General features: G+C 44.2%; 1 protein-coding gene across 2 annotated transcripts in view; it reads left to right on the top strand.

Moving 5' to 3' along the window:
- Positions 1-26,352, top strand: part of SERPINI2 (serpin family I member 2) — a 45,869-nt gene that overhangs the window by 5,567 nt on the left and 13,950 nt on the right. For both annotated transcript variants that reach the window (XM_079978134.1, XM_079978135.1), the window contains exons 3-7: positions 16,474-16,701; positions 17,909-18,103; positions 21,440-21,635; positions 23,987-24,084; positions 25,288-25,374. In XM_079978134.1, coding sequence (XP_079834260.1) covers positions 16,474-16,701; positions 17,909-18,103; positions 21,440-21,635; positions 23,987-24,084; positions 25,288-25,374 — 804 coding nt within the window. The remainder of the gene's footprint in view (positions 1-16,473; positions 16,702-17,908; positions 18,104-21,439; positions 21,636-23,986; positions 24,085-25,287; positions 25,375-26,352) is intronic.

The raw sequence follows: 26,352 nt of genomic DNA, 5'->3' as shown, positions 1-26,352 counted from the left end.
GTGAGTGTCTGCACCAGCCTTCTCAAACCTGGTGCTCCCTTTCCCTCCACCTCCTGTTTTAGACTGCAACTTTCATCAGACCCAGCCAGTGTAGCCATCCAATGTTTGCAATCAGAATGATCTGGCTAGCTACCTGCTCTTCTTGAGTTTTGCTGTTGTTTTTAGTTTGCTAAGTTGCATGGTAACAGTTAAATCACTTTTGTTTTTTATGTTGGGTTTTGTATTTGTAAGCAAACAGAGAGGGGTAGTGGGATGTAAATGCAATAATAATAAATGGAATAATAAATAATCATTGGTGTATGCACAGAGACAAATAGGTTATTTGTTAAAATATTATATACTACTTGTAGTGAACCACTTTGACTAATTTCGATACAATATGGAAACCAACTACTGACACACAATAAAATCATTTTTTTTAAGACAAAAAAACCTCCGTTCCAATTCCCCTCTGCCTGGTTTTGTATGCCACACACTTCAACTGTCAGTGAGCATTCTGTGGCTACTGGATAGGTTCAGTCCTCAATGGAGAGAGGTTTGTTTTGTTTTTGCAGAGGTTCCTCCTCAATTAATTTGTCCTTCAAACCTTGAAGTTCTGCCCTACCTGCTGCCCATCTGGTGATAGCTCTTTCTTGTGCCTGAATGGTGTTGTTTCGGCTACAAAAAGATCCACATTCAGAGAAAGCATTCCCTTACCTCATACAGTGGTACCTCAGGTTAAGTACTTAATTCGTTCTGGAGGTCTGTACTTAACCTGAAACTGTTCTTAACCTGAAGCACCACTCTAGCTAATGGGACCTCCTGCTGCTGCCGCGCTGCCAGAGCACGATTTCTGTTCTCATCCTGAAGCACTATTTCTGGGTTAGCAGAGTCTGTAACCTGAAGCTTATGTAACCTGAAGCGTATGTAACCCGAGGTACCACTGTAGTGCCAAAGTCAGTCTGGCTCCATCCACTGGTCAGTGTGGGAGCAATTAATCCAATACTCGTTTTCCTCTTCCCTTCTTATTCCTTTTGCATCTTATTTATTAGATTGTGATCATGTAGGCAGGGATGCCCTCATCTTTTAATATGTGCACAGTGCTTAGGGAAAAAAAGGTGTTTTATAAGTACAAAAACCAACAACAACATGTTGCTCCACTTCTCACTTTGGGCCTTTTCAAATCCCAAGTGTTCTGCAACAGTATGTTCATCCATAGAAAATGTAGATATCACCAAAGTTCTCTGAGGTTTCTCACTGTGAGTGACTTGCACAGTGGGGAGGTATAAGCCCTACCTCTTGTCTGTTGGCATGCAACATGACATTTTGCTTTCTGTATCTTGTGCAGAAGCAAAAGCAAACAAAAGCAAACAAAACAAACCTTGCCTCCTATGAAGCTAAAAGGTCTGATAACTGAAGGCTGCTTTCAAATGCAAGGTCTAAGAAAATGTAATAGCTGGATATAATTGTTTGTATCTAAAATGCAGTTTGGGCAACATGAAATCTACAAATCAACCCCAGTGTGCAAGGAACATATTTGTCATAGCTTAGTTTACTTTTTAAAATAATAATAATAATAATCCTTTGACATCTATGGCAAATAATTTAAAAAACAAAACCTAAAGACAGATGGGCATCTTTGCGGCATTTCTTTTAGCCCTTTCACTGAAGATGTAAATCCACCTATTCAAGCAGATGATTGCCTACTATTATGGTTCATTTTTCCCCCTTTAGAAAATACATTATGAAATAAACCCTCTTTCCTCTAAATTCCTCCAAATGCCTTGCTATCAATCACGGACACAAAAGGAAGGTCTCTGGAACGTCTGTGCAGTACACGCAATCACACGATCTAGTGATGGAACAGGCTTAATGCTTGATTGGCTTCACACTGCTGTTTTTGTAAAAATGCCGCTCTTTGAGATATAAAGAGGGGCATGAAAGAGATCTTGGCCATGGTTTATTCTTTTCAGCAATTATCCTCCACCTCTGTCCTCTTCCCTCTCATTCGCTCTCTCAGTGAGGAGGAGGAGTGACAACCATCTTTTGCTTTACCGATCAGATTGGGTGTCTCTGGTTAGCGGTTGTCTTCTATATATATGTGCGCTCCGGCAGGTACACAGGCATGCCAGCTGCCAATGTCAGGCATGGTTGTTGTTTAGTCTTTTAGTCGTGTCCGACTCTTTGTGACCCCATGGACCAGAGCACGCCAGGCACTCCTGTCTTCCACTGCCTCCTGCAGTTTGGTCAAACTCATGCTGGTAGCTTCGAGAATACTGCCCAACCATCTCGTCCTCTGTCATCCCCTTCTCCTTGTGCGCTCAGTCTTTCCCAACATCAGGGTCTTTTCCACTGATGTAGTTCAATAATGGTTCTTGCCATTATCGCTGTGTCTTGCCCCGTGGGAACCCACCTACACTTCAGTGTAAACATATGAGATGGATGTTCCATGTTGACTGATACCTGATCATTCAGATACTCAACCATGGACATTTCTCTATTTCACTTGTATGGGTCTTTCACACAAACAACAATTTTCATTGAATGCCTAGGCTATCCTCTGCACAGTGGAGAGAATGAATATCCTGTCGATTTACAAAGGCCCAGTAAATAGATTGTGTGAACTTACCCTGTTTATCATTGTGGGATATTTAAAATGCACTCAAACCAACAATTCGTGTCTTGCTAGATAGGCACATGATAGGAGCTGAAGCTCATGGAGCTTTCCTGTAAGTTTGCTAGAGAGAACACTGTGAGACACTCTCACTCTCACTGGGGGAGGGTGTAGCCATAAATATTCTCTTACCTGCTTGGGCACATTCTCCTTTTCAGAGGCTAAGTCTAAGGTCCAATGCTCAGATTCCATCTTAAGCTAGTCTTATGCCAAGAGCATAAGGTCAAACAGATTCCTCACTGGCCTTGCAGACAACTTCGTTGTCCAGAAAGTGGGAGAAGCAACAAGAGGAACAGCCATTTTAGATCTGGTCCTAACCAATGTTGATGACCTGGTTAGTGGGGTAGAAGTGGAAGGATCATTAGGCACGAGTGATCATGCTCTTCTGAAGTTTACTATACAGCGGAAAGGAGCAGCCAAGCATACTAGGACTCAATTTCTTGACTTTAAGAAAGCTGACTTCATAAAACTTAGGGAAGTGCTGGGTGAGATCCCATGGACAGTAATACTAAAAGGAAAGGGAGTTCATGATGGCTGGGAGTTTGTTAAGAGGGAGATAGTAAAAGCACAACTTCAGGCAATACCAATGAGACGGAAACATGGAAGGTGCCTAAAGAAGCCAGGGTGGCTATCTAAAGAACTTTTAACTGAGTTAAGATTAAAAAAGGATGTGTACAAAAAATGGAAAAGGGGGGAAACCACCAAAGAGGAATTCAAACAAATAGCCAGCACGTGTAGACACAAAGTCAGAAAAGCTAAAGCACAGAATGAACTCAGGCTTGCTAGAGAGGTTAAAAGCAACAAAAAAGGCTTTTATGGGTATGTTCGTAGCAGGTGGCGCTGTGGGTTAAAGCCTCAGCGCCTAGGGCTTGCCGATCGAAAGGTCGGCGGTTCGAATCCCTGCGGCGGGGTGCGCTCCCTCTGCTCGGTCCCAGCGCCTGCCAACCTAGCAGTTCGAAAGCACCTCCGGGTGCAAGTAGATAAATAGGGACCGCTTACCAGCGGGAAGGTAAACGGCGTTTCCGTGTGCGGCTCTGGCTCTGGCTCTGTCCAGAGCAGCGATGTCACGCTGGCCACGTGACCCGGAAGTGTCTCCGGACAGCGCTGGCCCCTGGCCTCTTAAGTGAGATGGGCGCACAACCCCAGAGTCTGTCAAGACTGGCCTGTACGGGCAGGGGTACCTTTACCTTTACCTTTACTCGTAGCAAAAGGAAGAACAAAGAAACAGTGGGGTCACTCAGAGGAGAAGATGGTGAAATGCAAACAGGGGACACAGAAAGGTCTGAACTCCGCAGTGCCTTCTTTGCCTCAGTCTTCTCCGATAAAGAAAACAATGCCCGACCTGAAGAATTTGGAGCAAATGATTCAGCAGAGGAAACACAGCCCAGAATAACTAAGGAAATAGTACAAGAATACTTGGCTAGTTTAGATGTATTCAAGTCTCCAGGGCCAGATGAACTGCATCCAAGAGTATTAAAAGAACTGGCAGATGTGATCTCAGAACCATTGGCAGTTATCTTTGAGAATTCTGGACAACAGGCGAAGTCCCAGCAGACTGGAGGAGGGCAAATGTTGTCCCTATTTTCAAAAAGGGGGAAAGAGAGGACCCAAATAATTACCGCCCAGTCAGTCTGACATCAATACCAGGGAATATCCTGGAGCAGATCATTAAGCAAACAGTCTGTGAGCACCTAGAAAGGAATGCTGTGATCACCAATAGTCAGCATGGATTTCTGAAAAATAAGTCATGTCAGACTAACCTGATCTCGTTTTTTGACAGAATGACAAGCCTGGTAGATGAAGGGAACGCAGTGGATGTAGCCTACCTTGATTTCAGCAAGGCATTTGACAAGGTGCCCCATGATATTCTTGTAAAGAAGCTGGTAAAATGCGGTCTTGACTATGCTACTTCTTAGTGGATTTGTAACTGGCTGACTGACTGAACCCAAAAGGTGCTCATCAATGGTTCCTCTTCATCCTGGAGAAGAGTGACAAGTGGGGTGCTACAGGGTTCTGTCTTGGGCCCGGTCTTATTCAACATCTTTATCAACGACTTGGATGATGGACTCAAGGGCATCCTGATCAAATTTGCAGATGACACCAAACTGGGAGGGGTGGCTAACACCCCAGAGGACAGGATCACACTTCAAAACGACCTTGACAGATTAGAGAACTGGGCCAAAACAAACAAGATGAATTTTAACAGGGAGAAATGTAAATTATTGCACTTGGGCAAAAAAAAAATGAGAGGCACAAATACAAGATGGGTGACACCTGGCTTGAGAGCAGTACATGTAAAAAGGATCTAGGAGTCTTGGTTGACCACAAACTTGACATGAGCCAACAGTGTGACGCGGCAGCTAAAAAAGCCAATGCAATTCTGGGCTGCATCAATAGGAGTATAGCATCTAGATCAAGGGAAGTAATAGTGCCACTGTATTCTGCTCTGGTCAGACCTCACCTGGAGTACTGTGTCCAGTTCTGGGCACCACAGTTCAAGAAGGACACTGACAAACTGGAACGTGTCTAGAGGAGGGCAACCAAAATGGTCAAAGGCCTGGAAACGATGCCTTATGAGGAACGGCTAAGGGAGCTGGGCATGTTTAGCCTGGAGAAGAGGAGGTTAAGGGGTGATATGATAGCCATGTTCAAATATATAAAAGGATGTCACATAGAGGAGAGAGAAAGGTTGTTTTCTGCTGCACCAGAGAAGCGGACACGGAGCAATGGTTCCAAAGTATTTTGGATGAGAAAATGTTATCTTTACCTTTTACAAGATTGTAAAAACCATGGAGAGACCTGGTCTGAATAGAGACATTGGATTCTTATCTCATTATACATGATAAAGCTATTTTTAGCCATCTCACCCCTTGCTTTTTCCTGTAAGACCAATTGCAGTTGTTAATAGTCGTCAACAGGTTTACCACACCTATCAGCCAATCACCCATTCCCACCACCCTTCTGAGTAATACCGCTCTCCACCCTCTCACTATATATAAGGGTCTGGTGACTTCTGTTTCAGTGTATCTGAAGAAGTGTGCATGCACATGAAAGCTCATACCAATAACTAACTTAGCTGCTCTGTAAGGGGTTACAGGAAGGAATTTTTAAATTTTGTTTTATCTAATAAATATATCCTCTCCTAACATTTATTCACATCCCAGCAATCATCCTATACTGGGGTATCCCAGGTGTAAAGGTAAGTCATCCAGACATGATTAATAATCCGTATATTTCTTTTCCCAGTTTCCTGATCTGTAGCCAGACTATCTTCCTCTATCACATCACTCTTCACAAATGACTAAATATGCCTTTTAGCAGCTCAAACATAGCTTTATTATAAGGATTCCAGAAATAAATAAATCATTGTCACCTAGCAGAGAAAAATGGAAAACCGAATGCCCCAGGTCAGTGGATAGCTTGATGAATGTGTTGGCCATGTATGTGGTAGCTATGAAAAGGGCAAAATTCTTGTTAAGGATAATTAGCAAAGAGATTGAAAATAAAACTGCCAATATTAGAATGCCATCATACAAATCTATGGTGAGACGGTACTTGGAACACTGTGTGTCTTTCTGGTCATCTCACCTCAAGAAGGATATTGTAGAGCTGGAAAAGGGCAACCATAATGCTCAAAGGGTTGGAGCAAACCTTTGACGCTTTTTGGTTAAGGAAGAAAACGTCAATATGTGGGTGGGGGACGTGATCGGGGTTGTCAATAATATGCCTGATGTGGAGAAAATGGATAGAAAAACATTTTCCTCCCTCAATTATAATACAATTATAATCTTGGGGCCATCGAATGAAGCTGAACTTTGGAAGATTCATGACAGAAAAAATAAAGTTCACTCAGTGCGCAAATAGTGGAGTTTGCTCCCACAAGAGGCTGTGATTATCATCAACTTGGATGGCTTTAAAAGAGAATAAAGGCGGACTTCCGGGTTAGCGCCATCGGCAATGGCAGAATTCCTCTGATCCAGAGGAACCCGCTCCGCGAAAATCAGCGAAGGCGGAGACCCTTTAAAAATCCCAGGCGGAGGAAGCCTGGGAAAGTGGGATTCGGCTGACACCAGGAGCGCCCCCCCTACACGCAAGGAAACCCCCTTTTCGGGGATCCGAAGCAACGTGGGGTGAGCGGCACGGTGTTTTGAATCGACCGCTATTTTTACGGAGTGAAGCCGCACAGCCGTTGCCGGAGAGCACTGACTTTTTCCTGTGAACAATTGGATTTCAAACAACAACCCGTGAGTAGAACGGGAAATTGGACTTTTAAAATAGTTTAATTTGGCATCGAATGGGGAAGGTTTAAACAGGAAGTCTACCTCCCCTTTTTGTAAATAGATTGAAGCAAAGAAGTTGTTAACTAAGGTCTTGGAAAGCCCTACGTAAAGGATTAAAACTCCACTGATTGAAACTATCACTAATACCTCCTTTGGAAGCAGGGGAAGCCTGCAGGAGAAGGTGAAAATTTAGGAATTGAAGTGCCATGTCTCTGAACCTGGGAGCGGTCTGCGAGGAGTCCATTGACGGTGAACAGACAAATTTGACAGCTAGCTGTCAAGATATAAAAGAAAGACATTGTTTCCATTGTCCGCTTCTGCGTTTAAAAAGAAGGAAAGGTAATTGGAATTGTTACTAATTTACTTTTGGGACTGTGCTGGAAAGGATTGATAATGGAGACTGTTTCCCTCTAGAGGGAGTTTTGGGACATTGTTACAAGAATGCAGCTGGGAAATTGGTTCTAAAGATAAAGGCTCTGAGAAACTAGCTTTGACCTTGAACATTTCAAGAATGTCGGTTGAGAAAGAAGTAGCGTCTCTACTGAATAGGACATTTTATCTGTTGGGAAAGCTGCATGGACAGAAAAATGCCATGACTACCAGTGCTGGTATTTTGGGAACAAAAGTGGGCATCAGCATAGAAGTTGATAAGAATCCGGCACAGGAATCTTTTTCAATTGAACAATCTGAGGAACCAGAGAAGGAGAAAGTTGCTGCTGTGGAGCATAAACAAGGGGGAGCCTTAACCCTACAGAGGCAAATGGAGGTCTATAAGTTGAGGCCTTATATGGCTGTAACTAGGAGAAGCCAGTTTTTGAAGATGGGAGCCTGGCATGATTCGGAAAATGAAAGGTGGAGAGATCACCTTATGTGGGGATCAAATGACTTTTGGGATATAAATTTGAGCCAGGAGGAGATCGGAGTTTTTGGGGCCTTTGGACTTGGAAGAAGTGTGAAACAAGATTTGGAATACTTTATGGGCCCTACCTTTAACTATGGAAATCTGGCAGACCAGTTAAGAAGGAATATGACCATCGTCGGGTTGGAGCCCCCCCCCCCCGAGAATTGCTTTTTAGTACCAAAGACTATCAAGAAGATCGGCAGATGGGACATGAAGAAGAGTTAAGAGCCTCGGATTTAAGATCTCCAGGTTGATGGACTGTTGGAAGTTGATGGAACTGTTGGTAGGGGCCGAGACCGGGGAGGGGAGATGGTGGAAGAAAATTGGGAATTTAAAGTGTATATATTGAGGTTTTTTTTTAAAGAAATTTTTAATGAGAGATGGAAAAATCGTGGAATGAAATTTTTATGACCCTAGGGGAAACGTCTTAAGAGAATAAGTTCAAATATATTAGTTTTAATGAGAAATAAGATTAAATAAAGTAAAAATGGATGGATAATTGGTGAAAGAGAGAATGAAAAATTACAGTATATTAAGATAAATTATTAGGATAAAAACAAAGATGAAGGATTTGCTGAAACACCTATCTGCACCAGAATACAAAGAGGGGAGGTGTGAGGAGGTCAAGGAAATAAGTTAAAGAAAGAAAAATATGTAAAGGTTTGACTTGTTCTTTTTTCTTTTTGATTGTATGTATTTTTAATTTTTTTTCTTTTTACTTCCTCTTTTTTATCTGTTTTTGCTTTTTTACCTTTTTTGGACGTGACTCGCTTTTATGTACTGTTTTCTTTTCTTTTTTGTTTCTTTTTGTAACCTTTAAAATTTGAATAAATATTATAAAAAAGAGAGAGAATAAAGGCAATCAATGGTTACTAGTCATGATGACTATGTTCTGTTTCCACTGTGGGAGACATTATGCCTCTGAATACCACTTGCTAGGAACGGCAAGTGGAATTAGTGCTGTTTCACCCAGGTTCTGCTTTTGAGCTTCCCATAGGCATTGTAGCTACGGGACTGCCTCTCCCGGTATGCCCCACGGAGGACCTTAAGGTCCATAAATAGGTCCCAGGCCCTAAGGAAGTTAGATTAGCCTCAACCAGAGCCAGCGCTTTTTCAACACTGGCTCCGGCCTGGGGGAACGCTCTGTCTCATGAGACCAGGGCCCTGCAGGATCTGATTTCTTTCTGCAGGGCCTGTAAATCAGAGTTGTTCCTCCTGGCCTTTGGCTTGGAGTCAATTTGATTCCCTCCCCCTCTTTCTTTTTCCTTTCTCCTCTTGTGATGAGGCTGCATTTTAATTTTAATTGTTTTAATGTTGTATTTAATCTTGTTTTTAAGTTGTATTCATTCAACTGTTTTTATTATTGGTTGTTAGCCGAGTGAGCCTGGCCTTGGCTGGTGAGGGCAGGGTATAAATAAAATTTACTATTAAATATTATTATCATCATCTGGTCTTCCTACCCAAAAATCAGCTTTAAAAGTCCCCAGACTTATATGCCTGAAATCCAGCAGTTTTCTTATCCAGAGGCAACCTCCTTCACATCTGCTCTTTTCAGAACAATGGTCCATAAAACACATGGGGAGATTAAGTGGTTTGCTCACCACCCACCCCAAAACTGTAATAGCTGTCCTTGTAGAGAAATCAGTTATCCTTCTGAAATTTGGCAGGATTCATGCTCTCAGAAGGGGTAACCATGCCTGCAAATTCCATCCAGTTTGGCCATACTAAAAATAGCCATAGCTAAAGTTAAGTCCAGCGGTGGAGTGGGGTGAATCACATCTTCCAACATAAAACCCCATGGATCATCTTGTCTGCAATCTGGCAGTCTAAGGGCTACCATGCTTCAAAATTACACACATTTTTGTTCAATTTTTTTAAAAAAGCTTTAGTTCATGTTTATTTCCTTATATGAGATGCAGCAGAGGAAATGAGGCAAGCCTGGACCCCTGAAGTAAATTGGGGAGCCTCTAAATTGCTGGGTTAGGTTGTTTTAAGGAGCACCAAATTAGAGTCTGAACCAAACTTTGTGGTCAATGCACACATGCATCTCCACCATATAAGGTTTCAATTGTCTCCTTGTTAATAAAAGGTTGGTGATTATACCTCAAGTGCACATTTTACCACTAGAAGAAAAACCCAAATAGGAAACCCTTAAACCCTTTTTAAAGGTTACAGATAGGTAGCCGTGTTGGTCTGCCATAGTCAAAACAAAATAAAAAAATTCCTTCCAGTAGCACCTTAAAGACCAACTAAGTTAGTTCTTGGTATGAGCTTCCGTGTGCATGCACACTTCTTCAGATACCTGGTATCTGAAGAAGTGTGCATGCACACGAAAGCTCATACCAAGAACTAACTTAGTTGGTCTTTAAGGTGCTACTGGAAGGAATTTTTTTATTTCCTTTTTAAAGGGATATGTGACTTTAAGAGGGGAGAAGGTTCATTGGAGTACATATAAGTCGTTAATGAAGGAAAGATCAGGATGACTAACACATGAAGTATTTTTTTTAAAAGCTTCAATATCTTCTGTAACACCAGTTCTGAAAATTGTGCAGAGAGTTGTTTTGAAAGATAAATTTATATGTCATCAGAACAGTGCTTGGATGCTTTCAGCTCACTCTTAAATTCAACAGATCTTGCTTTCTCCTTATTTAAGCTTATTTAATCCCTGCTGGAGCTCCCGGGACTTTCTATTGCTTTAGAAATGCAACATCTGACTTGCTAGATGGCAACATGAAGTGATATTAGGAGGAGTGTGAAATAATGCACTTTATCAGCCTTGTTCTTACACAGCCACCGTGGTATTAAATGAACAACCTGTGGCATGAAATGAGGATAATTCAGATTCAGTACCAGGGGGTCTGTCGTACTGAATGCTTGCCTGTTGACAAGCTGCTGTCCCTCTCTGGTCTCAACTGTAGCCCAGAGCCTCTTCTGCCTCTTGCTGCCTCTATGGGGTTTCTGTTGTGATGCCATCAGAACAATACTGTACTTGGGGGCAGAAGTCCAATGTCCTGCTCACCAGAATGAGTGGCCACAATGACCACAATGCATCAGGCATGACTTATCACATTTTAAAGCAATAGAGATGACCATCATAAAAGGAACCCTATAAGACCTGCACTGCTGTGTTTCTCTTATATTTTACTGGTCTATTGCTGCTGCCATCAGCTTCCCCACACTTCTTACTCCACCAGTAAGTATGACTATAGCTCAGTTGGTAGAGCATCAGACTCTTAATCTCAAGGTTATGGGTCCGACCCCCATCTTGTGGAAAAGATTCCTGCATTGACCCTTGTTGTCCCTTCCAACTCTACAATTCTTTGATTCTCTGATATGCGCTATTAGGACAGCAGTGCTGAAAAACCATTCCTTTGTTAGACCACTCCAGTGGTCAGCTAATTATAGTAAAGGATGGTAGTCAGTTGATACTTAGATGAAGCCTGGTCTTTACTGAGCTTTCATTGTGATTTGTTTGTGGGGAGGTTATAAGGGAATGAATATTCATCCTGAAATGATTGCAGGATTACACATCTTCCTGTAAATAATCCGATCACTCCACATTCTGAAGTGCATTTTCCTATCATCTTCCTAACTGCAACTTATTTTTAAGTGGATTTGTTACGCCAAGGCGACAGAGCTCTCCCTTGAATTGTGCAAACCTATATTTCTGCTGTGCTCTTGAATCCCTCCTGCAAAATACTGACAGTCTGGAGGCAATCTGACTTCTGAGAAAACATGCATAGGGTTGTGCTCTGCAAGCTTCCAATACTTTCTCATCCAAGTAATCTAACCCTGAGAGCATTGTCCTTGGAACTTTTCACCACTCAAGTGATGCAGAAGTTCTTATAATCTGCTTGCCGCATGGCCGGAGCCTTGGCTGCAAACTGAGCAAAAGACAAACTACAAGTGGCAAGATGGCATAGCAATAACGATGCTATGTGAGCGTGCATGCACAGTACATTTTTAATAACACTCATCAAATTCATTACAGCTTTTAAAACCTAGCATATGGGTAAATGGCATCAAGTTACTTGCAGGACCAGGCATCGGATTCCCATACCCCAACCCAGGCAAATAAGAAACCAATGAGGCTGGGTTTGGGGTCAAAACAGGCCACAACTTTATTGAATACAGATGAAGAGTCTCTTCCTTTAAATTCCTAGGAGTTTATCTCAGTGAAGACCTTACTTGGAAAATAAATACAACCCAGGTGGTTAAGAAAGCCCAACAGAGACTCCATATCCTCAGAGTATTGCGGAAGAACGATGTCAATCAACATTTGATGATCTCCTTCTACCGGTCAACAATAGAAAGTGTCCTTTCATACTGCATCACGGTGTGGTATGCTGGTTTGACATCAACTGATAGGAAGTGTCTACAGAGGGTGGTGAATACAGCACAAGATATTTTGGGATGTCCTGTGAATCCGCTGGATGAAATAGCGGAAGAACGTTGCCTCAGGAAAGTGAGGAAAATTCTCAGGGATGATTCACACCCTGGCTGGCACTTTCTTGATCTCCTGCCCTCAGGCAGAAGATATAGAAGCAGGATTAGTCGCACCAACAGGGTAAAGAACAGCTTCTATCCGTGGGCTGTTAGGTTGCTGAATGAAAAGATAACAACAGGGCAACTGACTTTCGGGTTCGGTGGGTGTGCATCAGTAAACAAGGGGAATTAAGACTAAAAGAGCTGAGTGGGGGGTGTTTGTGTAATCTCACTGTATACAAGTTGTACAAGTGACAATAAAGTATTTCAATTTCAATCAATGAAAGAGGTTTGGCTTGGGCATGGGGCAATCAAAATACTTCTGGCCCGCCCGCTGGAAGTGATGCGTGGTCAGTCCAGATGGGGGTTCCTAAGATTTACATCAAATAGGTGACCCCTGCAGGGACCACCGTCTGGGGGAGCACCCTTGGCCCTGGCCCCGCCTAGACATGCAGACATGGCCACTCCCCCGTAACATTTTAAAGGGAAACCCCAGCGTTTGGAGGGACAGGTGGAGACTACAACCTCCCCTCCATCCAAAACAAAGGATTGCCCCGATGCCCAACCAGAAGTGACAATTGCAATGAGGTGGGCAAAACCAGGGGGTCCATGCCAATTAGCCCGGTGGGCAAATTCCTACCCGGCTCCATAAAGGATGGTGACCGCCGTAGCCACAGCAAAGTCATTGACTATCAGCTTAAACTGAGGGTGAAGGAACAAACCTGTCTGCTTAAATGGGCAAGGGGTGGAGCCGAGGGAAGCCTACCTTATCCATCGGCTCTGCCCCCTGGTGCAGCCCCAGCCCCGTTAGCCAAAGCCAGGTGCAGGCTAGGATCCAGTTACTGATAGACAGCCCTCACGGCCTATCAGGAAGGGCACCACTGTTCCATTTCCCTCGTTGGGGCCCTGGTGAAGCCTCTGGCATTCTGCAATGCTGCGGCACCAAAACGGGTGAGCGGACTCATCACCCTAGTGCGCGGTTTCAAACCATCATGCCAATGGCACTCATAAGGCCAAACTTCAAGACATAATATGGGGCTCTATAGCACTTGGTCCCCCAACATCTGTATGGGACTGAGGCTGGTTGCTGCAACATCTCTTTTTTATTTATTTTTGTTTTGTTTTGTAAATGTTTCACGCAGGTTGGACTTGCTGTGAAGTGTAGCACTGGCTGAGTCCTGCTCCAGCCACCTGCCCCCTTCATTCCCCAGGGTGCCTCTGTGTCCCATGGGGAGTGGTTGGTGAAGACTTAGCTGGTGGTCTGCAGCACAGCCATCTTCCTGCAAAATGTCTTTAAAAAACCCTTCCCCAACCTGGTGCCTTCGTGTCCCAGCCAGCGTGACCAATGAACAGGATCTCTGGAGGTTGTAGACTTAAATGGCTAAGGACCACAATACCTCAAGCAGCATCTCTCTCCATATGAGATCATCTTCTGAGGCCCATGTTCTTCTTCCATGAGAGGTCTGGAGGGTAGCAACACGAGAACGGCCTTTTCTGCAGTGGCTCCTTGTTTGTGGAATGCTGTCCCCAGGGACGCTCACCTGGCACCTTCATTATACAGTCATACCTCGGAAGTCGAACGGAATCCGTTCCAGAAGTCTGTTTGACTTCCAAAACATTCGGAAACCAAAGTGTGGCTTCTGATTGGCTGCAAGAAGCTCCTGCAGCCAATAGGAAGCCAATTGGAAGCCCCGTCAGACGTTCAGCTTCCAAAAATAGTTTGCAAACCGGAACACTCACTTCCGGGTTTTGTGGCGTTCAGGAGCCAAAATGTTCAAGAACTAAGCTGCTTGAAAACCAAGGTATGACTGTATATACATTTAGGTGCCTGGTGAAAACATTCCTCTTTAAACACACCTTTGGCTGATTGACATCCGATGCCCTTTTAAAATGTGTTGTGGGTTTGGTTTGTTTCTGTTCTTATTTTTATTATGTATTTTGTGTTTTTTATGTTGTTCTTTTATATTGTGAACCACCCTGAAATCTATGAATGTAGGGCAGCATACAGATTTAATTAATCAACAACAACAACATCTGGATGGCATGTGGTTGGGGGAAGTCTGCTCTAAAATAAAGATAACAGAAGTGGCCAGAAAGTGACAGGGTGACATGGGGGAGGGTCAAGAAATGGGCAGGATCCCTGCAGTGCACCCTGACTAGCCCCCTGCCTCAAACCTGGCAGCAATACTGGGGACCACCACACAAAACAGCAAGTAATGTTTTGAATGTCTGGGCTATGGTGAGGGAGTTCAGGCCTTCCTAACCCTTTCCCTGAGACCATGTCAATTTCACAAGCTTACCATAACCATTTCAGAAGCCCTGTGCATCCTTCAAGACTCCTGGAACTGGCATCCTTCAAGGATACATTCATGAAGTTTGAATCCGGGAAAATTTAAGGGGCCCTTGTTAAATCTGCAAGGGCTAGATTTCTGTAATAAAAAGAAGGAAACATTCAAGACTATTAAGAGGAGAAAATGCTGATGCGCCTTCAATAATGGAACAATTCCAGAGGATATGGCCAGTAGCTTTTATGTCCAAGTTGATGCATTTTATTAGAGGGCATGAAGATAGACAGCAAAGTAGCATGGTTGTTAAAAACTGTGCACTAGGATGATAAATAATTTGATGGCGTTGACCCATATGCTAGGTTTTAAAAACTGTAATGCACTTTAAAATTATTATTAGAAATGCACTGTGCATGCATACACAGCATTGTTATGGGGTAGCTGTGCCGTCTTGCTACTCAAAGATTTCCTTTACCTCAGTTAGGGCCAAGGATCCGGCCATGCGGCAAGGAGATGATAAAAATGTCTGCACCACTTGTGGCTTGGCAGATGGCTTCTGAACTGGGTCACTCTAGCCACCTGTCTAGACTGTGTCACTGGCAGAGTTAGCCTGGTTTATAGCCAATTCATTAATTACATGGTATCCTTCTCCCCCCCCCCCCAGGAGCTCAAGGTGATACACATGGCTGCCCCCCTGCCATCTCACTTTATCCTCACAGCAAAACAGTCAGGTAGGTTAGGCTGAAAGATGGTTCCTGGTTTCAACCAGAGCCACCCAGTGAGCTTCATGGCTGGAAAGGAATTGAATGTGGGCTTCCCTTCTCCTAGACCAACCTTCTTCAGACCAGTGCCAGCCTTCGTCAACATGGCCAGTTGCTGATGGGATATATAGCCTAACAACAACTGGAGGGTGGGGTAAAATAAATGAATGAATGACTTGTTGTTTAGTTCTTTAGTCGTGTCTGACTCTTTGTGACCCCATGGACCAGAGCACGCCAGGCACTCCTGTCTTCCACTGCCTCCCACAGTGGTCAAACTCATGTTGGTAGCTTCGAGAACAGTATCCAACCATCTCGTCCTCTGTCGTCCCCTTCTCCATCTTTCCCAACATCAGGGTCTTTTCCAGGGAGTCTTCTCTTCTCATGAGGTGGCCAAAGTATTGGAGCCTCAGCTTCACGATCTGTCCTTCCAGTGAGCACTCAGGGCTGATTTCCTTAAGAATTGATAAGTTTGATCTTCTTGCAGTTGATGGGACTCTCAAGAGTCTCCTCCAGCACCATAATTCAAAAGCATAAATTCTTCGGCGATCAGCCTTCTTTATGGTCCAGCTCTCACTTCCATACATCACTACTGGGAAAACCATATGGAAAATGAATGACTGGAGGGTTGGCACCTGTTGCTCCACCCATTTCTGCCTCTAGCACCACACGCCACCGGCTTGCGGCCTCTGGGTGATTGCCCATGAGTTAATGCGGCCCTCAACCTGAGAAAGTTCCCCCATTCCTGCTCTGCACCATTCTGGCTCTCAGATCAATGCTAACTTAATAGATAGGGATGTTGGACCAACCCGTCTGTTGTTTTTATCAAGGCTTTGCTCTCATTTTGCCTGAGTGGCTGGCTCATTTAAAAGCAAATTCGGTTCTCGGGAGAGGTGATTCTGCCATTCCCCATTCTTACTCTTTCTTTGCTCCAGGTATAATAGCATTTGTGTTGTGTCTCTTCATCTTAGCTGCAGACTTACCTTAGGGAGCACCTCGGCCAGGAAGCGGGGATTATGTACGCATGTCTGTATTGGATAACTACCCTATTACACAGCTGGTTTGTGTTCTTCAAATGAAGATGTTAACTCTTAACACTTATTTTCTTCAGGTGAAGCCTTCAAGCCGCTTCAGACACTGTTCTCCGTCCCCTCAGAAGGAAAGGCATTTACATTTAATCTTGCCAATGCCCTCTACCTTCAAGAAGGATTCATGGTGAAAGAACAGTATCTCCATAGCAACAAGGAATTCTTTCAGACAGCTGTAAAGCTGGTGAATTTCCAAGATACGAAAGTTTCCGCAGAGGCCATAAGTACTTGGGTAGAAAACAAAACAGATGGTAAAAAAAAGCTCCTTGCCCCTTTCTTGCATGGGTTTGCTTCCCAGTGCATGCTGGTTAGGCCTCGTTGCTTCTTTCAAAGGGCAGATCTGGGAACAACCACTAGGTGGATTGAGGCAAATGCCTCAGAAAGCAAAAATTGGGTGGCCGCAGCAGCGCCCCGAGACATTGAGCCCCTGTCCATTCCCCTCTTTTGTCTTTTGTTACACATACCCTAAGCTAGCTTGCTCTCCTCAGCTGTACTGGAGGTGGAGGACACTATCCCCATTGCCAGTGCTGAAGGAAGGTGCAACTGGGGGAGGCGCCATTTTGTTATTTGCCTCATGTGGAAAAATGCCTTGGGCTAGCCCTGGAGTTAAAGGCACATTCACATGAATAAAAGAGAAAAAAATATTAGGAAATTCTGTGCACACAGTGCAATTTAAGACTGTTCAAATTATCCTCCTTTTAAAAGATATTTTAGCTCCAAAATTCAGCCCAGCTTTGTATGCTCATTTCACTAATGTAATCTGACATTTTGCATATAAGCCATAATAGTAACCAAGGAGACCTAATAAGTGCCACACTTATGATCCCTAAACTTCAGGTTTGTTCTAGGCATAATGCTTTTAAATTTATGTTATATATATATATGGAATTAGTTTTGTGTCATGGTGTACCAATTAAATGCATAATTTCTTTATGAAAAGATATTTTAGTTCCACCTCCACAGTGAATGCTATAAAGCTAAAAATATGGGAATTGTCCTCTTAGGAATTTTTGCTAGTCTTAAGGAAATTCCTTTAAATTCTTACAAAAATCCCTACTGATGCATTACCAAGCAACACCCACCAAACTGGCCTTAAATTTCATTTCAAACCCCCCCCCCCAATATATTTTTCCAAATATATTAATTTTGATTACACCAGCAAATAATACATAATGAAAGCCTATCGAAAGCGATATTAAAATGGACAGAGGTAAGAGCTGTTTGACAGTGGAGCAGACTCCAGCGAGAGGTGGTGGACTTTCCTTCCTTGGGTGGATGGCCATCTGTCATGTATGATCTAGCTTAGATCCCTGCATTGCAGAGAGTTGGACTAGATGACCCTTGGGGCCCAACTCTACAATTCTGAGATTCTATGCTACTGTTCTTATTTTATCTTAATTTGCATCCTGGCCAATTAGAAAAACAGCTAGACACAACTGACAGTCTCTTTCTGCGCAGGTAAAATCAGGAACCTCGTGGCTAGTGGAGACCTTGGTCCCTTGACTAGACTTTTGTTGGTGAATGCCCTTTTCTTCAAAGGGGACTGGAAGCAGACATTCAAAGCAGAGGACACCAGTTTGATGCCTTTCACTAAAAGTGACGGTTCCGTGACTGAGATACCGATGATGCATCTTCAGCTCACGGCAAAGCTTGGTAATTCAGACATTCCACTTGGTTTCACATGCATATACAGTGGTACCTCGGGTTACAGACGCTTCAGGTTACAGACGCTTCAGGTTACAGACTCCGCCAACCCAGAAATAGTACCTCGGGTTAAGAACTTTGCTTCAGGATGAGAACAGAAATCGCGTGGTGGCAGCGGGAGGCCCCATTAGCTAAAGTGGTGCTTCAGGTTAAGAACAGTTTCGGGTTAAGAACGGACCTCCAGAACGAATGAAGTTCTTAACCCGAGGTACCACTGTCTATGAGTTTGTATGAATGGATGTGTAGATTAGTCCATTTCTGCTCTGGGTCGATTTCTCATGTGTTTATTTCTAAGTCTGTTCCATATCATTTCCTCACCATGGTGTGATTCTTAAAAACAACAACCAATCTGTACAAAAATAATATCTAAACTCCTACTTAACTATGTATTTTAACACAAAAGATGTATTCAATATCCTTTTATCCTAAAATAGACATTTTATAAATGCATTCTGGTACGCTTTTGGAGACATGAATTGCATCACAAAATTTTAGAGAAGTGCAAAATCTGAAGGTTAATTATATTCCAATCTGTTTATCAGATCAGCCAATTACCGTATTTGTCTATCTATAAGACGCCCAAATTTGGGGACTCAAATTTTAAAAAATGGAGGGAGGTGGCACAGAGTTGTGAGCTTTTTTGCAGGGTGGGGGGGAGGATTACCCAGGGTTGCTTAGCTTTTTTAGAGGGGATTGCCGAAAATCGCTCACCCGCACACATTGCGAAATCCGCCTTCTGTCTGTCCCATTGCCAGCAGAAGCTGCCAATCACCTGCCCACCCACTGACGCAGCAACCAATAACACACACAATAGCCGCTGACAGCCACGGCAGCAACCAATCAAACACCCACCCTATGCACTACCCATGTATAAGACGACCCCCACTTTTTAGCATGATTTTTAAAGAAAAAACATAGTCTTATACAAGGAAAAGTACAGTAGGTTCTGTTGAACTCTGAGCCTACTTGCATCAGGACCATGAGTTCCTGTGTGCTTATCTACCTGTTGCCCAAAGCTACCATTATTACAGTCACTCAGGGCTCCCCCCCCCCCCGGGGGAACTTGCAGGAACTTTGTTCCAGCATCCCTCAGGTGGGCGCCATTGCCATTCTAAGAGAATGAGGGAGATGTTCATGGTGAGTTGATGGTGAGCTCTCTCTCTCTCTCTCTCTCTCTCTCTCTCTCTCTCTCTCTTTTAGAAAAATAGCACTGCAGTTAATTATTGAATATTTCCTGTGACAAGTATCACATTCTATCCTGTGCCATTTTAAAACTTCTTTTCTTCGTTTCTTTTCTAATTGTTAATGTCGTTTCTTCTAATCTTCTGGTGGCAGTGCACCGCATACTGTGAACCACAGCACAGAAGTGTTGGTATGACAGTGCTGTTTTAAATGTGTGGTGTTTCGCAGGGGATTTTTCCCCCCACGAAATGCAGACGCTTTCAAAGAGAAGTGGCAAAGCAGATCAATGGACGCTTTCCTCAAAATTGCAAAGTAGCAATAGTGACATTCCAATTAAATCATGCGCATGTACAAGACAAATAATTTCCACATCTCAAGATCTCTGCTCGTTATTTCTGTCTCTTTCTCTGAATCTAACCTGATGTGTTAAATTAATCATGGACGGAGCATGTCAAACTCTTTCCCTTCCAAAATGAAGGACTCATGTGTGCATTTCAGTTTATTAGTGAGTTGGATCCTGCTTTATAAGGCAGTAGGGGGCCTTGAACCAGGGACTGCGTGGCTGAGGTGCCCATGCTTTAACTCGCTGCACCACTGTGGTAGCTTATCAGGAGAAGCACCTGCCTCCATGCCATTACTGCAGATGGCCAAAGGCAGTTATCAATTCAGCCGTGGTCAAGTGACTCAAGGAACCAATAAGGTTCCACTTGGTCTTAAAAAGCTGTTGACTGTTCTCAGTGGTGGAGGAAGGGGTGTGTGGTGGGGGCGGACCGCCCTGGGTGTTATCCCTGAGGGGGGTTGACATTCGGCTTGTGGTAGGCTTGGGAGTCACGGGTGTGTGTGGCACTGTTGCCCCATGCTCCTGGCTAGAGGAGGCAGGCAGGCAGGCAGGCAGGGAGCAGAACGGGAAGGAGGCAAGTGAGCAAACAACAGAGGGGGTGGGAAGGGGAGAGGAAGGAAACAGGATCGGTGGGTGTGCCTTTCATTCTACCTGGAAGACGAGCGCCTACAGCTCCACCCCGGCTGCAGGGCACGTGCCGCTCCGTGCACCTGAGTGGCTATCCAGTGCCTGGGAGGGCGCCCTCAGCCCCCCTGGGAGCATGCCCCTCCCCCCTCAGGAGCATGCCCACCCTGGGCAGCGCGGGCATATGCTCCACCACTCACTGTTCTGCCTCCTCACTCTCAAAAAATTGATACTCAGAAGTGCTCTGGCTACCTCACTTTACAGAGATGTCTAAAATACATGCAAAACTGGAACCTGATGGCCTGGCAGAGCATCTCTTACATAATTTAAGATGCAACACAGAGATAGGTGTGAACACTAGTATTGTCTTGTCTTCAGGCCATGGTGGAAGGCGGACAGATGGGACCTGATGCCAGCCAGGGGATCCCAGGCTGACTCAGCCCTATCCCCTCCCTGGGGGAAGGGATGAAGCTCAGTGGTAGAGTGTCCTGTCCCGGCTGGCTGGGCCCATGGCAGAGTCTCCCCCTGGCACTTGCGGAGCATCCTGAGCCCTGGAGGAGGAAGGAGAAGAAGGACCCTGGAGGCCAGCCAAAAGCGGAGCAGCTTCCCCATGGAGCCAGTGGTGGAGCTAGCCACTTGGGCACTCGAAACAGCGCACATGTCATGCACCCAGGGGTGGAGTGTGCCAACCAGGGCAACAATCGGTGCAGTGATTGGTGCCCATTGGGGGCGACTAGGGTGGCAATCAGCATCCAGGAGCGTGATTGGTGCGATGATTGGCGCCCAGGGGGGTGCCACAGCTATGGATACCCAGGGGGGCTTTTATCACCCCCCATAGAGATGACACCAGGGGTGGACCGCCTCCCCGCCCCCCTTCCTACACTCCTGGCAGCACCTGTAGGTCTTCTGCCTGTGTATTTGGCAGCCAGCATAGCTGAGTGGAGGGATGCCTCCATTCAACCCAAACCAGCCACAGTCTTTTGTAAGAGAGGATTGGATTGCTCTGTAAATCTTCACCGTGGTCTAATGAATAGTCTGAAGCCTCTGGGATCCTCTTTCATTTGCTCTTGTTTTGCCACCTCTCTCCTATTACAGTCCGGTAATTAAGACTTTTGCACATTTTCTATTCTTTGTTTTAGGTCATTTCTCTGACCATAATGTGAGCTACCAAGTCTTGGAGCTGCCGTACAAAGGAGAGCAATTCAGTTTCGTGCTGATCCTTCCAGCAGAAGATGTGCCTATAGAAGAGGTCGAGAAACTCATTACAGCCCAGCTGATGAAAAGCTGGTTTGCTGAGATGGAAGAGGATGAGGATGTAGAAATCAGCCTTCCCAGGTATGTAATGACCCCTGTGACGATCTGGTCTTCCTCATTATCCATTTTGGTCTTAAATCCTTCTTGTGGAAGAGTTTGTGGAATTAAGACACTGAAAAGGGCAAACTGATTTACTGACCCGGGAGCTTTGCAGTTATTTAAGCTAATGGCAGTTTGTGTTTACTAATTTCTCTAGCGAATGTAAATGAAATTAGGGCCTATATTAAGAGTTGACAGGTACAAAATGTCTATTCCTCCAAGAAGCACCGTGAAGCTGGTAATGGTCCCATGTGCTTTTACTGCCTTGATCTATAGATGGCACCCCAAATGTAGATGGCTTCCAATTCCCATCAACAGCCAATGGTCAGGGATTATAGGATGTATAGTCCAATGACATCTAGAGGGCCAAAGGTTCCCATCCCTGCTTTAATCCCTTTTTTCTTGTACTTACTGTCCCAACTGTGTCTGTTTTTAAATGTTAGCATGTGTTGCTAGTGTCTTGGTGGACTGCATGGTTGGCTAAGTCCTTCGAGTCCTGTATAGCTCAGAATAAACTGGAGGAGGTTGTTTGTCAGGAAACCTGAACAGAAACACTCAAATTAAGGGCTGAGAATAGGCTGCAAGACCTACTGGTTCCATAATACGTGCAACCGGAAGTTTAAAATAGCCTGGTGCAAAATAAATGAACCAGTAGGTGGGAAAGAATCTTCAGCAGTGTGTAAAAATTGAGGGCTCAGGGAGCTCAGATAGTGATCATTTCTGGAGTGCTGAATAGAAACACCAGCACCCTTGTATTTTCACCTGCAAAGAGTTGTGGGTGGGTGAAGGGAAAAAGATAATCTGGGAAAGCAGAACAAATGAAGCAGTGCCTGTTAATAAAGCCAATTCATCTTTAAAATATGGGTAAAGAGGAACCAAGGGCATGCTAGTAAAAGATACAAACTTAGATCCAATCCATAATTTAAGCAGAAAAACCAAGTAAAATAATTACTACAATTACTATACTCCAACCACTCTTATTACAATCAGGATGATTTATTACTGTATATCCCTCATAATACATCCAATGAAACTATCAAAATGCGCCTGTCATAGCCTTCATATAATATCTATAAAGAAAAATTCAAAATCTATCTGGTGTAGTAAATCTTCTGCCATCACATCTCCACTTGCATGGGAGTAAACCCAATTGGCCTTAATAGAATTACTCCTGTGTAGGCACATATAGTGTTGCATTGTCACACTGCCAGAGCCAAACCTCATTAAAATGCCATAAAAGGCTTCTTAGATATATATTTATATTTCCCCCACAAATTAAAATGCTTCTCCTTATCTCTCATCTTGCAAAGCATGTATAGGCTCATCAAGGACATTGTCTGTCTGAGCCTTTGCAGAGATAAATGCAGACTCCTTACTTACCATTGTACAGTGGTACCTCTAGTTGTGTTCCGCTCTTGTTATGGACTTTCAGCTTACGAACGCGGCAAACGCAGAAGTGTTTACTTCTGGGTTCACCCCACGCGCATGCGCAGAAGCAATCGGTGCGCTTCACGCATGCGCAGAAGTGATCTTCGCGCTTCATGCGTGCACAGAAGCGCTTGATCATGCCACACACATGCTCTAGTTGCGGATTTTTCGGGGTGCAAACGGCACCCCGAAATGGATTAAGTCCACAACTAGAGGTACCACTGTATCTGCAACAACACCCTCCTCACCACAGAGACCTTGAATCCAACTTACAACAGAAGCAGTAAAACACCCTCCCCTCCAATAGGGATCAATATTTGGGAAGTTTTTAAGATCCCTTCTCATCAACTGGTTTTGGAGAGGGCCAAGGCTCCATGCCTCTTCCTCTAATCACCAACTGCGAAACCCCATTGCCATAGATGCTCCTCACATCTAGGATTGGCAAAGGGAGGCCAGATGGAACTGCTTTGAAGGGAGGGATATTCCAGGGGCCACCATATTCTGACTCTCCAGCTTGAATGAAACTGAGACATCAAGAAAGAAAATTATCCGTGGTGGACCAAGGATACCTTAATGCTTTTTTGCACAGCCCAATTCCATACCTTTGTAGAGGTTGTTCCATTAGGGTGAATGTGTCCCATCACCTTTAGTATTTCCTCAGCAGGTCCCCGCCATCTTTCTTATGTCCAGATCAGGGGGCAGCAATGTCTGTCAGCTTCCTCCTCCTTAATTTCTGTGTTGCCCATGTAGAACTCAGCTGGGAGGTGGGCTGGGTCAAAATTAGAATTAGTTGGCTCTGCCTCTCATTGACTTGGGCTCCAGCTATTACTGGTGTCTCTGCCTTGCACCTAGCTGGTTCTAACAGGAATCAGCCAACACTGATTCTATATGTTCACTTCCTACAGGTTTAAAATAGAGCAAGTGGTGGACTTGAAAGAGATTATCCAGCCTCTCAACGTTACTGAGATTTTTAATAATGGCTGTGACCTTTCTGGAATAACAGGTGCTTTGATTTATTATGCTGATGGTTGCTGCTGCGAACATTTTATCTGTGTTTTCGGTCCTTATTGTCTGCTGTAATCATGTACTTTTAACAAAGTGTGTTTCAGTGTTTCGTTCAAGGACAAAGGAACACCCTGCTTTTTAAACATATAGGGTTTTTAAAACTATATAAAAAGAGTGAGGAGTTATTATTCTGTGACAGAATCCTTGCTTATCTCACCCCAGATTTCAAGCAAAGGCATGAAAAGGAACAATGTTCAGAACAGAATTACCACATGGGTTTTTTTACCTCAGAGGGAAGCGCATGTGAAACGTGGTCTCTCCTTAGGTGAAACAGCTAAGGAATTTTGAAGTTTGTTAAAAGTTTTGTTGCAAATGTTCATGTCCCTCTTTTTTAAAAGAACAACAGCACACAAATCACTTTGTGAAAAATTCAAGGCCAATGAGGAAGTTCCTTCTCAGGAGAAGGCATGTTCAAGGAATAAAGTGTTAGCAGAGGCAGCCATGAAACTGTTGCTAATCTCTCGGGGCTGAACTAGATGGTGGGACACAAAATATGTCAATTGCTGCTGTGTTGTTTTAAAAAAATTAATGTCAGTTTATCTCTCCACCCCACATCAGCCCACCCATTTATTGGGACCATGCAGACATTGAAAATGCTCTCCTTATGCACTGTGTACTTGACAAAAATCCACACACACATGCCTGCCTTTAGTCTCTGAGGGGAATTTCCTAATAGCACCAGAGACTGCCATTAGTCTCTGAGAGAAATGTCTGGAGTCTAATAGCAGCTGTGGTAACAGTGGCTGGATTTTTGTTGGCTACAGTATAGAAGTGGAAGATGTCGGGAACTGCTCACCACTGTCCCACGTGGGAAAGTGAGTAACTGCAGAATACACACCTCGAGGGAGCACTTCTCTTGGCACCTTGCAAGGTTGACTGGACTACTAGTCATGAAGGCTGCATGCTACCTCCAGGAACTGAGGTTCTGAATATCGGTAACTGGGTAACAATAGCAGGAGACAAGTTGTGATCACTCTTTCGGCATCTGGTTGGCTGTGTTGCAGACCGGATGGCTGCATAAGACTCGTCTTTTGCTCTGAACAATCCCATGTGATTTCCCCCCTTCTCTATAGGCAGGATTGAGATTAATAACGACACATGCATCATATGTGAACTCTTTATCATTCATGTCCCCTCTCAGATTCTGCTGATGTCCACATTTCTAAAGCCATTCAAAAAGTCTGTTTTGAGGTGCATGAAGATGGGAGTGAAGCAGCAGCATCTGCCGGTAATGACATGACAGAGATCTTATTCGGTTTATCAGGACGAATGTCTCATGACCAGACCTAGGCTACCATATTTGGATGGGATGGGCTGATGTTAGGTGCCCAAAAGGTCAAAGGGTTGTACTTTTTAAACTGTGTATACACTTGTGGGCAATAATACTCATGGGAAATAATTTGTTGTTGTTGTTGTTTAGTCGTTTAGTCGTGTCCGACTCTTCGCGACCCCCATGGACCAGAGCACGCCAGGCACTCCTGTCTTCCACTGCCTCCCACAGTTTGGTCAAACTCACGCTGGTAGCTTTGAGAACACTGTCCAACCATCTCGTCCTCTGTCGTCCCCTTCTTCTTGTGCCCTCCATCTTTCCCAACATTAGGGTCTTTTCTAGGGAGCTTTCTCTTCTCATGAGGTGGCCAAAGTATTGGAGCCTCAGCGTCAGGATCTGTCCTTCCAGTGAGCACTCAGGGCTGATTTCCTTCAGTATGGATAGGTTTGATCTTCTTGCAGTCCATGGGACTCTCAAGAGTCTCCTCCAGCACCATAATTCAAAGTATCAATTCTTCGGCGATTGGCCTTCTTTATGGTCCAGCTCTCACTTCCATACATCTATGGATGCCACTAACATCCATGTCTATGGAAGGAAGCTGCATGTCAGGGTAAGGACAGGGGAGCCCTGGGAGATGAAGAGACAAATGCTCTACAGCAGGCATGGCAAACCTTTCCTCCTCCTGACATTTCTAGACTACAAGTACCATCATCCATACACATTGGTCATGGTGGCTGGGGTGAATGGGAGCTGGAGGTTGAGCTGCATATGAACAAGCATAGGTTGTTATTAATTAATTCAATTTATATACTACCCTTCGTCCAGGGATCACAGGGTGGTTTTCAATACAAAACACACACAAATATATAACATAGTTACTACAAGCAAAAACCCCCACCCCTAACCCCCGCAGTTTAAAAGGCCATAGATTGACAA

This window comes from Podarcis cretensis (genome assembly GCF_951804945.1).
Source record: "Podarcis cretensis genome assembly, chromosome: 5".
NCBI classification, from domain to species: Eukaryota; Metazoa; Chordata; class Lepidosauria; order Squamata; family Lacertidae; genus Podarcis; species Podarcis cretensis.
The sequence above is the reverse complement of the archived record's forward strand: the minus strand, read 5'-3'. Positions and strand labels throughout refer to the sequence as shown.